This window comes from Chenopodium album, chromosome 6 (assembly GCF_948465745.1).
Source record: "Chenopodium album chromosome 6, dcCheAlbu1.1, whole genome shotgun sequence".
In the NCBI taxonomy this organism is placed as follows: Eukaryota; Viridiplantae; Streptophyta; class Magnoliopsida; order Caryophyllales; family Amaranthaceae; genus Chenopodium; species Chenopodium album.
This window is the reverse complement of record NC_137839.1, coordinates 74,912,259-74,926,422: the sequence shown is the minus strand read 5'-3', so window position 1 is coordinate 74,926,422 and position 14,164 is coordinate 74,912,259. Positions and strand designations below refer to the sequence as shown.

The window sequence follows — 14,164 nt, the reverse complement described above, 5'->3', positions numbered from 1 at the left end:
TCAGCTTTTAGACTTTATGTTTGTCAATTGTCAATACACAACTTTAATTAATTATATAATCTTAATTAATTATATAATCAATCATCAATAAGAAATATTATAAATTGTTTGTACATAAGCTTAAAATAAACAAGAGTACTGTCACGCAATTGGGCCAATGCCCGAAGAAGCTTAATAACATTTTTTTTTTGACACAAACCAGAATCGCAATATTATTAAGGCGTCAAGTTTGCAAAATCATTACAAATGACCCCTTGTAATTCACAAGGGTACTCTTTGAGCCACACCCGAAACTCACTATAATTGCAACTAATTAACTTAGCTAAACAATGTGCTACTTCATTACCCGTTCTCCTCACAAAAGAGAAGGATGCCCTTCGACACTCATTCACTAGTTTCAAGATATCCTTGACCACCTTGCCAAACTCATTTGGGAGAGTAAATCCCTTCTTCATATGATGGAAGAGCTTGAGGTTGTCGGTTTCTAGCACAAAATCTCGAAAGCCAGCCTCAATAGCCAACACCAAGCATTGTCTCATTGCCATAGCTTCGCCCACATCAACCACAAAATCCCCCTGGAAGCACGCACAGCAGGCCATCACGACATCACCAACAGAGTCACGCAGAACACCCCCATACCCAAGCTTCTGCTGTCCAAAAAAGGCAGCATCCATGTTAAGTTTATACACTCCATTACTAGGGGCCTTCCACACCGACTTGCTTCACCATAGCCTTTTCAAGCTCATCAACGTATTCCCCAACAAGGCTAGCAGCCTTATGAATCACATCGATCTCTGGTTTCCGCTTTCCTTCGAAGACCCACCCATTACGCCTTAGCCAGACCCCCCAAGCTATACACCAGAACATATCCCACCATCTAGTCTCTGTAATTTTCATTCTCGTTGCAGCACACCACTCATTGAAACGACCTTCCCCACCTGCCTTAGTATCCATTCTCGGAGCTGAAAATTTCCAGATCGGTTCAACGCTCGGGCACCAGAGCAACATATGTTCGACTGTTTCCTCCTCTTCCCCACACATTGGACAGATCTTGTCCACATCTAACCCCCTTGCCGCAAGTCCACATTTTGTAGGGAGGCTATTTTTGACACTACGCCACGCAAAGAATTTCACCTTAGGAGGAATATGAGAATGCCATATATTTTTCCACTTAAACTCATTCCTACTTATTGATGTAGAGGCCCTGCCCAGCTCAATCTCCTCAATCAACAGGTTATAAGCGCTTTTAACACTATAATTTCCATCTTTCGAGTAGTGCCAAATCCATCCATCCCTTTCATCAAAAATTGGAATTGGGATACTACTAATATTCAATGCTTCCCTCTGATTAAAGAGCTCATTAAGCACATCCATATTCCACTTTTTGTCGATCCACAGTTCGTTGACATAATTTGGAATGCTTTCATCATCTCCCCTCTGCGTCATAGTACGAAAATCAGGGAGCTTAGGTATCCATGAATCGTTCCAAATCCGAATGCTGCTCCCCGAGCCAATACTCTTCCTAGCCCCTTTTACAATCACATCCCTTACACTCATTATTGATCTCCACGTGAAACTAGAGGCTGAGGCAACACTTGCTTCCAGAAAAGAGGAATGAGGGAAATACTTTCCCTTCAGCACACGAGACATAAGAGAAGTCTCATTAGTCAGAATTCGCCAAGCTTGTTTTGCTAACATTGCTTTATTGAAAATCTGCATATTCCGGAAGCCCATGCCACCATTAATTTTTGCACGGTACATCTTGTTCCACGCTACCCAACAAATCTTCCTCTCTTCCCCTTTCTGACCCCAGAAAAAGTTCCTACACATTCTTTCCACCTCTTTAAGAATGCTAATCGGAATTGAAAAACATTGCATTGCATAAGTAGGAATAGCCTGGGCGACGGCCTTTATGAGAATTTCCCGTCCGGCTTGAGATAAAAAAATTTCTTTCCAACCTTTAAGTTTCTTCCAGACCCGATCCTGAATACTTTGGAAAACAATTTTTTTAGACCCCCCAATATAAGTTGGAAGGCCTAAATATTTTTCATGTCCTTCAACAGCCTTAAAAGCTAACTTCATCTGAAGCATATTTTTCTTCTCTAGATCAATGTTTCGGCTAAAAGACACCTCCGATTTTTCCATATTCAGTTTCTGGCCCGACGCCACTTCATAGGTTGACAGAATTTCCAGCACTTTATCAATTTCATCTTCATTTGCCCGGACAAAAAGAAGGCTATCATCTGCAAAAAACAAGTGAGAGATAGGCTCAACATGTCTCCCCACCTTAACCCCATGGATCAACTTCCTTCTCTCCGCGTCTCTCAGAAGAGCCGATAAGCCCTCCGCACACATAATGAACAGAAAAGGTAATAGGGGGTCTCCTTGACGGAGCCCTCTACTTGGCTTAAAGACTCGAGACGGTTGCCCATTCACAAGCACATCAACAGAGACCGATGACACACAATTCATAATATTTATGACAAAAAGCTCCAGAAATCCAAATTTTATCATCATTTTTTCCAGAAATTCCCACTCCACTCTGTCATATGCCTTACTCTTGTCAAGCTTTAACCCCAGAAAACCTTTCTTTCCCATCTTCTTTTTCCGCAGATAATGAAAGCACTCATAAGCCACCAAAATGTTGTCTGTAATTAATCTACCCGGCACAAAACCACTCTGGGATTCACTGATAATGGTAGGTAGTACTTTTTTAAGCCTATTTTCTAAGACTTTTGATACAATCTTATACAAGATATTACACAAGCTAATAGGCCTATAATCAACAGGAGACTCACACTCTTTTTTTTTTCGGAATTAAAACAACATGAGTCTGATTAATAGAACCTACACTACCTACATTATTCAAAATATTCAATGAATTATTAATCACATCATCACCCACAATATTCCAGAATTTTTGATAGAAAATTGCAGACATACCATCAGGGCCCGGAGCTTTAGTAGGATGCATTTTGAAGAGCGCTTCACGTACCTCCTCCCCATTGAAAGGAGTCACCAGATCAACATATTGTTCCTCCGTTATTTTTGTGTCGACCTTATCAATGACTGCTTCCGACTCCCCTTGACCACCAGATGAGAATAGATCTTCAAAATGGCTTGCTACGACCTCCGAAATCTGCTCCTCCTCACGATAAAGATTACCAGCAGCATCTTTTATCTCGCGATTTGGTTTCTGTCCTTTCTCTGACTTGCTTTCTGATGGAAAAAAGAAGTATTTTTGTCCCCGTTTCTTAGCCAGTCCTGCCTACTTCTCTGCCTCCAAAATACGTCTTCTCTTCGTTCAAGCTCGTCCATCCTATTATCCAAGGTTCTCATTTGAGCTATAATATTATCAGTTTGATCCTCCTTCATGAGACATTCCATCCGGGCTCTACATTCTTTCAACTCCTTCACAAAATCACCGAATTTGTTACGACTCCAAGCACTCAAGTTAATGGAAGTATGGGCAATTTTTGAACAAATATCACCACCATAATGCCACGCATTTGCCACAACATCCTCACACATTTCGTCTCTCAACCACATCTCCTCAAACTTGTAATGTTTTTTGTATTTTTTCTTTTTCGGTTTCCCAACCCCTTCACTAATACAAAGGAGCAGTGGCAAATGGTCTGATTTGCGCTTTGACAGATGTGAAACAAAGGAGCCAGGGAACAGGGCACGCCATTCCTTATTAGCAAAAAAACCGTCAATTCTTTCTTGGACATTCCCCTCCCCACCTCTATTGTTTGTCCAAGTATAATCATGTCCAATATACCCAATATCCTCCAAATCACACACTGCAATAGCACTCCTTAAAATTTCAGCTTCGGCAATATTAAACTCCCTACCCCCTTTTTTCTCATTGGAAGTAAGCATAAGATTAAAGTCACCCCCACAAATCCACGGGCCACTGTGATTATTATGGAGGTTATCGAGCAAGAGACCCGTTTTGATCTTATTTTCTTCTCCGGGAAACCCATATATTCCTGTAAATCTCCATCTTCCAGTATTAGGCCATCTAACCCACGCATCTATATGATTTAAGGAGTAGGATTTTATCTCAACATCAAATGACGCCTTCCATAACAATGCAAGCCCACCACTGCGCTTTCTACCCACTCCATAACGACATACTGCTAGCACATTCTCAAACTTTAGCTTTGTCTTAATTTTCTCCATTTCATGCTTTTTAAGTCTAGTTTCCGACAAGAAAATCAGTTGGTGTTTTTCCAAAAACACAACATTCTTTAGAGCACTTACCGCCGAGGCATTCCCCAAACCTCTACAATTCCATGAGAGGGTGTACATCATTGCTCACCGAGAGCCCAAGTGGTGGGGCCTGCCACACTTTGATCAGTCAACACAACCTTCCTTCGTTTATTTGCTTCATCATCTAACACGTCTTCGTCCACTATCATATCATCCTCACCCTCCCCTAACACCATACTCTCTCTTTTTTTTCCTACTATTTTTCTCTCTCCCTTTTCAACTCTTTTATCTCCTTTCATAAGAACCACCTTTCTCAAACTCCTCCCCTTCTCTTTAAGCTGCATGAAATCAGTTTTTTCCCCAACTACTTCCTCCAAACCCCTAGACCCCCCCTCACTACTATATTTCTTTTCCTCTGCCTCAACCTCCTTCTGCCTTCCTTCATCACTCTCTAAAACATTTTCCTTAATTTTTTTTATCATCCCCCTCCTTCTTGTCTCCCTCATCTACCCTATCGGCTCCCATAGAAAGAACAGATTCCTCAGCGTTTGCTAGCGCCACAGTACGCAACACCAACTCACCCCCATCCCCTTCTTAACTGTAATCCCCCGTATTTTTAAATATTTTATAAATGAAAATTTATTTTATTTATAATATTTATTTGTTATTTTTCATAATTTAATTTCAAAAGTTTCAAATTATTAATCTGGGTCGAAAATTATTTGAACAAATTATTTTATGCACCTTTATTCTACAATTTATGTCCAATCATACAAGCCTAACCCATTTGTTTACTTAATCGACCCATTATTTTTATGAGGCCCAATCTTTCTTTTTACCCTACAATAATTCTCTCCTATAAATATCCCATGAATCTCCAAAAATTTCCCACACAAAAAGGTTAGTCTTATTTTCATCCTCCTTTGTTTCATTATTTTGCTTAATGTTAATTTAATTGTTTTGGGTTTTGATTTTAGTATAAAGATTATATTTTTAGTATCAAATTATATTTTAATGGTATAAAGATTATAAATTTCAGATTATATTTATGTTATAAATTTCATATTTTATGAATTATAAACCTAGGGTTTCAATTTATTGAAAATCATGATTTTAGGGTTTTTATGAACAATTGATTTAGGGCTTTTATAGTAATGATGTTTTGAAATTTTGGTGATTATAACTACTGATTAGTTTAACTTAATTCCAGATTATTTTGAACACATAGATTCGTGTTTTAATTTTTAGATTTCCGTTCGTTAATATTAATCCCGTTTTAATCCCGACCAGGTTCTAAACTCATCCGATTTTGACAAAAAAGTAGTGTTTTCCATGTGGAAACCACGTTTTAAGAAAGACTCACTACCTTTGGTAGTGAGCACCACCCTCTCGAGGCCAAATTCAGCCTCTAAATATGATTTTCGGGCAGTTTTTGGTTTTAACGAAGTTTTTACATACTTAAAATATTATCCTTGAGTTTGATTAATAAAATTAATTATGTTTAAAGTTAATTAAGCATAAATATATGTTTTTATTGAAGTTTCAAGTGTTGGAAATAGTTTCTAAGTACTACTTTTGATGTTTTATAAAGAGGGTTTAATCACCCATTAAAAAGAGAGATTTTAGGGGTTTTTATATAATTTTCAGATTTTTATTAGACTTTGAACTTGCTGTAATTTCATGTATAAGAGTGTATTTTAAGGTTTTTATGAAGAAAAATTTAAAGAACTATATATAAGCCTTTAATTTTAACAAAAGGGAAGGTTTTAAAGTGTTGTTTGATTTGGATTTTGAAGGTTTTAAAGTAAGTTAGTATTGCTGTAAATTTAATTGATTGGGTATTGATTGAGATGTTATTATTTGGCTTAGGAGAGGAGTTTATTGAAGGTGATTTCTAGTTAGTAAAGTGGCATACCAATTCGTTTGCTCAAGGTACGTACAAGTTACAAAACCTTGCTTTTAGGTGCATGTTTAAGGACGGATCGAGAACTTAGTATCATGTCTAGGGATGACTGGGTTAAATTGTTTGGTTATACATTGTGAATTTCCTTTGACGTGCACTATTCCTTATTGTAATTATTGGTTATGTTCTAATTATGCAAGGTGCGCTTAGAGGCAAAGGTATGTGATTGGTGAAATGACTTAATTATTACTCATTCATGATTTAATGAAATAGGATGAGTAAAGGAATGGTTCATGTCTTATAAGACAAGGTTAAGAGTTTGGGGTGCCTTATGCACTCAAGGTGTTTATACACCGAGGTAGTAAAGGAATAAATAATAAATGTTGCTTGCCACTAATAAATCAAGAATTGAAATTGAAAAGTTGCTTTACTTGATTGAATTGATATTGGATTGATTGTATTGTTATGCATATGAGTCATCACCAAGTCTAAACCTGTAAATCACGTAAAGTGCAAGATGGATGAGCAATAAAACTCTGGATTGGTGCACTTCTGGAGTAATGACAATCAGGGGTTGGGGTACATGGGGTATTAGCCGTGTACTTTTCTCGAGGCCGTCTGATCTACGAGTCTCTTATTTCAAATATTTTTCAAAACTAGGAGTTAGGTGAGATCTCATACTAACTACGGTCACGGAGTCGCGCCCGTGGTCGTTGGATGTTTATTGATGTTTCCGAAAGGAGGCATGGGGTTTTCTTTTATTGATGTTCCAAATGGAGCATGGGTTGGACAACCTTGTCTATTGCGTAATCCAATGAATAAAAATAATGATTTACCTATTATTAATTAATGGAGTCTTAGTAATATAAATAGTTGAGTCGTGTGTTGAGTCTATAATTTAATGATGCATGATGATTGATTATTAGTAGTATGTTATGGAATTCTTAATTTATTTTGCAGCTTGTATGTACTCAGCTTTGCTGATTGCGTGCTTTGTGTGTCTTTCTTTGGTCATGGCCTTCGCCTTTCAATGACCCTGTGACGATCCAATTTTTACACTTGTAATATTGGGGAGCAGAATTACCACAGGTTCTTACACATGCAGCATTCATCAGGGTTGTGGGATCTTGAGTAGAGAGTTGGTTGTTTCATTTTATTTCTTTTGCAAGTTTGAATTTATTTTAATTCGATTTTATTCGACACTATTTCTTTTGGGTTTGAATTTATTTGAACACTGAATTTAATCACTTACTACTTTTATTGGGTTTTGAATAAGGGCCTTAATGGTTCCAAGTTGTATGACTTAATTTGGTTTCATTCGTTGGTTTTGAAACTTATTTATAACTGATTTAGTTTTTCCGCTGCTATTTTCTGATAAAGCCTTAACGTTTGAACACGTGGCGGTAGCACGCCAGTAATTCTCTTGAATATTGTTCAGGGTCCTCAGAGGTTTAAAGAGAGAATTATTGGGGTGTTACAAAGTGGTATCTGGGAGCTTTGGTTCGATTTAATTACCACTAAAGTTACTTTAAAAGTTTTTGGGCGCCTAATGTTTTAAATCTTATGATTCTGGATTTTATGACGTGATTTAAGGTTAAACTTTAATTTCAAAAAAATTATTTTATTTTAATTAAAATAATTCGGCAGTTTAAATAAAATATATGTATTTTTATAAATTACTATGTTATTAATTATTTTTTAAATTAGTTGAATCTGCGTACTTATTTTATTCTTTGATCCTTAGTATTATTTATTTTATTTTATGTGTGAGATTTGGGTAGTCTTAAGAAGGGCATATAGGACAGATGATTTCTTTCTATGTGCATTATAATTTAATTCTTGGTGCCATTTATTTTGAATGTAGTTTTTATGCAAGTTATATTTAATTGTATATGTTTTATATAATCATGCAAATTTGGGTGTTGTGATCACCTAGAATCATGTGTAAGGATTAAAGAATACAATATAGATTAATTTGTGATGATTTGTGCAATGTAATGTGTATGTATGGATGATCATTATATGAAGCATGTGACTATTTGGTTATGCTTATTTAATGATGTTATTTATTATTTATTTGGTGCTTTAGGTTATTGGTAAGATCTATATTTTTATTATTTAATATCTCCTTCAATTTTTGCAACCAATGAGTGTTTATTTGAGAAACCTTATGATCAAATTAGGAATATACTTGGAGAATTGATGAATATATATATTTGGTGATGATAAACTACGCGAGAGGAGTGTATGAATTTTGCTTTGGTCAAGCCGCATACTTTAAGGAGAGTGGAGACCCTGCTTTTTTGTAGAACTAGGTAGTGAAAGATGAGTTTTTGTTGTTTTGAATTGCCATGAGAATTTGAGGAGCATAACTTTGGTGGAAAGAGAATAGGGATACGATTCGTGAGACAATTGACTTTCGTTAGGAGAATTTGAAAACCAAGCTGGAGAGAAAAAAAAAAATTTTGAGGAGCCCATGGATTTATAAACATGGAAATATAAATCAGGCCTTTTGGGTTAATAATGTATTAACAATCATTATGGATTTAATGAATCGAGTATTTCCATGAGTACAGTAATTCGATATATATATGGCTTTATTAATGATATCTTGCTATACTTGAAGAGTGAGGAGAATTATAATAGACATTTGAGGATTCTGTGACATTTTAGGGACGACTTGTAATATGCTCAGTTTTCGAAGTGTGAATTTTTATTAATGAAAGTAAGTTTCATTTTGGGACAAAAAAATTCAAGTGGTGAGTAAGTGGTCTACACCTAACAATGTGACCGATATAAGTTGTTTATTGGGATTAGATGTTTAAAGAGGGCTGTAAAGGACTTTTGAGGATTGTTGTATATACATTGATGAAAGAGAGTTAGTTTGAATGAGATGAGAAGTGTAAACAAGCCTTTTAACTCTTAAAGAACATTTAATCGTTGCACTTGTTTTAGTCTTGCCTAATAGGAGTGGTGGCCTTGAAGTTTTTACTTAATGGATGTGTGTTGCAACAAAATGGAAAAAAATGATAATGCTTCTTGCCAAGACAAATCTTATGAGACCAATTACCCTACCATGATCTTGAGATTGCGTATATATTGTTTACATTGGAGATTCATTTGAAATATAGTGTCACCTGTAAGATTTTTACAGCTCTTAATAGCCTTTGGTTGTTAGCTAAGGAGAGCTAAAGAGATTATTGAGTGCCTATGATTTGAGCTATTCAAATTTGAGGAAATTATAGAATAACAAGTTATGGATAAATTATTGCAGAAAGAAGAAATGAAAAAGAAATGCCTAATGATATTATTGTGGTGAGTTACGGGGGCGTAACTCTTTTCTTTAAGAGGGGTAGAATGCGATGTAATTTCGCGCTTTTTACCTCAATTATGCTATTTATTGCTTGAGTTTGCATTATTTTGCTTATTAATATGCACTATTGTTGTATTTACATGCAATTAAAGTATGTAAACTTTGGCCAAGTATGAGTCTATTAAGCATAAAGTTCAGTTTGTTGAGTGTGCATGTTGAGAATCAATCAATTTACAGCAGTATAAAACACAAAAGTTTGAATGGTTTTGGAAAATTTATGGCTTTTGGGTTAAGTTTCGAGGGCGAAACTTCTTTTAAGAGGGGTAGATTGTAATCCCCCGTATTTTTAAATATTTTATAAATGAAAATTTATTTTATTTATAATATTTATTTGTTATTTTTCATAATTTAATTTCAAAAGTTTCAAATTATTAATCTGGGTCGAAAATTATTTGAACAAATTATTTTATGCACCTTTATTCTACAATTTATGTCCAATCATACAAGCCTAACCCATTTGTTTACTTAATCGACCCATTATTTTTATGAGGCCCAATCTTTCTTTTTACCCTACAATAATTCTCTCCTATAAATATCCCATGAATCTCCAAAAATTTCCCACACAAAAAGGTTAGTCTTATTTTCATCCTCCTTTGTTTCATTATTTTGCTTAATGTTAATTTAATTGTTTTGGGTTTTGATTTTAGTATAAAGATTATATTTTTAGTATCAAATTATATTTTAATGGTATAAAGATTATAAATTTCAGATTATATTTATGTTATAAATTTCATATTTTATGAATTATAAACCTAGGGTTTCAATTTATTGAAAATCATGATTTTAGGGTTTTTATGAACAATTGATTTAGGGCTTTTATAGTAATGATGTTTTGAAATTTTGGTGATTATAACTACTGATTAGTTTAACTTAATTCCAGATTATTTTGAACACATAGATTCGTGTTTTAATTTTTAGATTTCCGTTCGTTAATATTAATCCCGTTTTAATCCCGACCAGGTTCTAAACTCATCCGATTTTGACAAAAAAGTAGTGTTTTCCATGTGGAAACCACGTTTTAAGAAAGACTCACTACCTTTGGTAGTGAGCACCACCCTCTCGAGGCCAAATTCAGCCTCTAAATATGATTTTCGGGCAGTTTTTGGTTTTAACGAAGTTTTTACATACTTAAAATATTATCCTTGAGTTTGATTAATAAAATTAATTATGTTTAAAGTTAATTAAGCATAAATATATGTTTTTATTGAAGTTTCAAGTGTTGGAAATAGTTTCTAAGTACTACTTTTGATGTTTTATAAAGAGGGTTTAATCACCCATTAAAAAGAGAGATTTTAGGGGTTTTTATATAATTTTCAGATTTTTATTAGACTTTGAACTTGCTGTAATTTCATGTATAAGAGTGTATTTTAAGGTTTTTATGAAGAAAAATTTAAAGAACTATATATAAGCCTTTAATTTTAACAAAAGGGAAGGTTTTAAAGTGTTGTTTGATTTGGATTTTGAAGGTTTTAAAGTAAGTTAGTATTGCTGTAAATTTAATTGATTGGGTATTGATTGAGATGTTATTATTTGGCTTAGGAGAGGAGTTTATTGAAGGTGATTTCTAGTTAGTAAAGTGGCATACCAATTCGTTTGCTCAAGGTACGTACAAGTTACAAAACCTTGCTTTTAGGTGCATGTTTAAGGACGGATCGAGAACTTAGTATCATGTCTAGGGATGACTGGGTTAAATTGTTTGGTTATACATTGTGAATTTCCTTTGACGTGCACTATTCCTTATTGTAATTATTGGTTATGTTCTAATTATGCAAGGTGCGCTTAGAGGCAAAGGTATGTGATTGGTGAAATGACTTAATTATTACTCATTCATGATTTAATGAAATAGGATGAGTAAAGGAATGGTTCATGTCTTATAAGACAAGGTTAAGAGTTTGGGGTGCCTTATGCACTCAAGGTGTTTATACACCGAGGTAGTAAAGGAATAAATAATAAATGTTGCTTGCCACTAATAAATCAAGAATTGAAATTGAAAAGTTGCTTTACTTGATTGAATTGATATTGGATTGATTGTATTGTTATGCATATGAGTCATCACCAAGTCTAAACCTGTAAATCACGTAAAGTGCAAGATGGATGAGCAATAAAACTCTGGATTGGTGCACTTCTGGAGTAATGACAATCAGGGGTTGGGGTACATGGGGTATTAGCCGTGTACTTTTCTCGAGGCCGTCTGATCTACGAGTCTCTTATTTCAAATATTTTTCAAAACTAGGAGTTAGGTGAGATCTCATACTAACTACGGTCACGGAGTCGCGCCCGTGGTCGTTGGATGTTTATTGATGTTTCCGAAAGGAGGCATGGGGTTTTCTTTTATTGATGTTCCAAATGGAGCATGGGTTGGACAACCTTGTCTATTGCGTAATCCAATGAATAAAAATAATGATTTACCTATTATTAATTAATGGAGTCTTAGTAATATAAATAGTTGAGTCGTGTGTTGAGTCTATAATTTAATGATGCATGATGATTGATTATTAGTAGTATGTTATGGAATTCTTAATTTATTTTGCAGCTTGTATGTACTCAGCTTTGCTGATTGCGTGCTTTGTGTGTCTTTCTTTGGTCATGGCCTTCGCCTTTCAATGACCCTGTGACGATCCAATTTTTACACTTGTAATATTGGGGAGCAGAATTACCACAGGTTCTTACACATGCAGCATTCATCAGGGTTGTGGGATCTTGAGTAGAGAGTTGGTTGTTTCATTTTATTTCTTTTGCAAGTTTGAATTTATTTTAATTCGATTTTATTCGACACTATTTCTTTTGGGTTTGAATTTATTTGAACACTGAATTTAATCACTTACTACTTTTATTGGGTTTTGAATAAGGGCCTTAATGGTTCCAAGTTGTATGACTTAATTTGGTTTCATTCGTTGGTTTTGAAACTTATTTATAACTGATTTAGTTTTTCCGCTGCTATTTTCTGATAAAGCCTTAACGTTTGAACACGTGGCGGTAGCACGCCAGTAATTCTCTTGAATATTGTTCAGGGTCCTCAGAGGTTTAAAGAGAGAATTATTGGGGTGTTACAAAGTGGTATCTGGGAGCTTTGGTTCGATTTAATTACCACTAAAGTTACTTTAAAAGTTTTTGGGCGCCTAATGTTTTAAATCTTATGATTCTGGATTTTATGACGTGATTTAAGGTTAAACTTTAATTTCAAAAAAATTATTTTATTTTAATTAAAATAATTCGGCAGTTTAAATAAAATATATGTATTTTTATAAATTACTATGTTATTAATTATTTTTTAAATTAGTTGAATCTGCGTACTTATTTTATTCTTTGATCCTTAGTATTATTTATTTTATTTTATGTGTGAGATTTGGGTAGTCTTAAGAAGGGCATATAGGACAGATGATTTCTTTCTATGTGCATTATAATTTAATTCTTGGTGCCATTTATTTTGAATGTAGTTTTTATGCAAGTTATATTTAATTGTATATGTTTTATATAATCATGCAAATTTGGGTGTTGTGATCACCTAGAATCATGTGTAAGGATTAAAGAATACAATATAGATTAATTTGTGATGATTTGTGCAATGTAATGTGTATGTATGGATGATCATTATATGAAGCATGTGACTATTTGGTTATGCTTATTTAATGATGTTATTTATTATTTATTTGGTGCTTTAGGTTATTGGTAAGATCTATATTTTTATTATTTAATATCTCCTTCAATTTTTGCAACCAATGAGTGTTTATTTGAGAAACCTTATGATCAAATTAGGAATATACTTGGAGAATTGATGAATATATATATTTGGTGATGATAAACTACGCGAGAGGAGTGTATGAATTTTGCTTTGGTCAAGCCGCATACTTTAAGGAGAGTGGAGACCCTGCTTTTTTGTAGAACTAGGTAGTGAAAGATGAGTTTTTGTTGTTTTGAATTGCCATGAGAATTTGAGGAGCATAACTTTGGTGGAAAGAGAATAGGGATACGATTCGTGAGACAATTGACTTTCGTTAGGAGAATTTGAAAACCAAGCTGGAGAGAAAAAAAAAAATTTTGAGGAGCCCATGGATTTATAAACATGGAAATATAAATCAGGCCTTTTGGGTTAATAATGTATTAACAATCATTATGGATTTAATGAATCGAGTATTTCCATGAGTACAGTAATTCGATATATATATGGCTTTATTAATGATATCTTGCTATACTTGAAGAGTGAGGAGAATTATAATAGACATTTGAGGATTCTGTGACATTTTAGGGACGACTTGTAATATGCTCAGTTTTCGAAGTGTGAATTTTTATTAATGAAAGTAAGTTTCATTTTGGGACAAAAAAATTCAAGTGGTGAGTAAGTGGTCTACACCTAACAATGTGACCGATATAAGTTGTTTATTGGGATTAGATGTTTAAAGAGGGCTGTAAAGGACTTTTGAGGATTGTTGTATATACATTGATGAAAGAGAGTTAGTTTGAATGAGATGAGAAGTGTAAACAAGCCTTTTAACTCTTAAAGAACATTTAATCGTTGCACTTGTTTTAGTCTTGCCTAATAGGAGTGGTGGCCTTGAAGTTTTTACTTAATGGATGTGTGTTGCAACAAAATGGAAAAAAATGATAATGCTTCTTGCCAAGACAAATCTTATGAGACCAATTACCCTACCATGATCTTGAGATTGCGTATATAT

At 34.3% G+C, this 14,164-nt stretch overlaps 2 protein-coding genes across 2 annotated transcripts; both read right to left on the bottom strand.

Annotated features, from left to right (window-relative positions):
* Nucleotides 1–215: 215 nt before the first annotated feature.
* On the bottom strand, nt 216–674 carry LOC145637247 (uncharacterized). Its single transcript, XM_081688720.1, has one exon. The coding sequence runs from the start codon at nt 672–674 to the stop codon at nt 216–218; it is 459 nt and encodes a 152-aa protein (XP_081544846.1).
* Nucleotides 675–696: 22 nt separating this feature from the next.
* LOC145637246 (uncharacterized) lies at nt 697–4,317 on the bottom strand. The gene is made up of 4 exons (XM_081688719.1): nt 3,273–4,317; nt 2,944–3,219; nt 2,828–2,856; nt 697–2,745 (listed from the first exon to the last, which is right to left on the bottom strand). The coding sequence occupies exons 1-4, from the start codon at nt 4,315–4,317 to the stop codon at nt 697–699; spliced, it is 3,399 nt and encodes a 1,132-aa protein (XP_081544845.1).
* Nucleotides 4,318–14,164: the final 9,847 nt, after the last annotated feature.

Excerpts from the sequence above, each read along its gene's own strand:
- LOC145637247 (XM_081688720.1), bottom strand. The coding sequence starts at position 674 with ATGGATGCTGCCTTTTTTGGACAGCAGAAGCTTGGGTATGGGGGTGTT.
- LOC145637246 (XM_081688719.1), bottom strand. The coding sequence starts at position 4,317 with ATGATGTACACCCTCTCATGGAATTGTAGAGGTTTGGGGAATGCCTCG. Across the intron at positions 3,220-3,272 it reads CGTATTTTGGAGGCAGAGAA|AAAGCAAGTCAGAGAAAGGA; the intron begins GTAGGCAGGACT and ends TTTTTCCATCAG. Across the intron at positions 2,857-2,943 it reads TAAAGCTCCGGGCCCTGATG|GTAGTGTAGGTTCTATTAAT; the intron begins GTATGTCTGCAA and ends TGAATAATGTAG.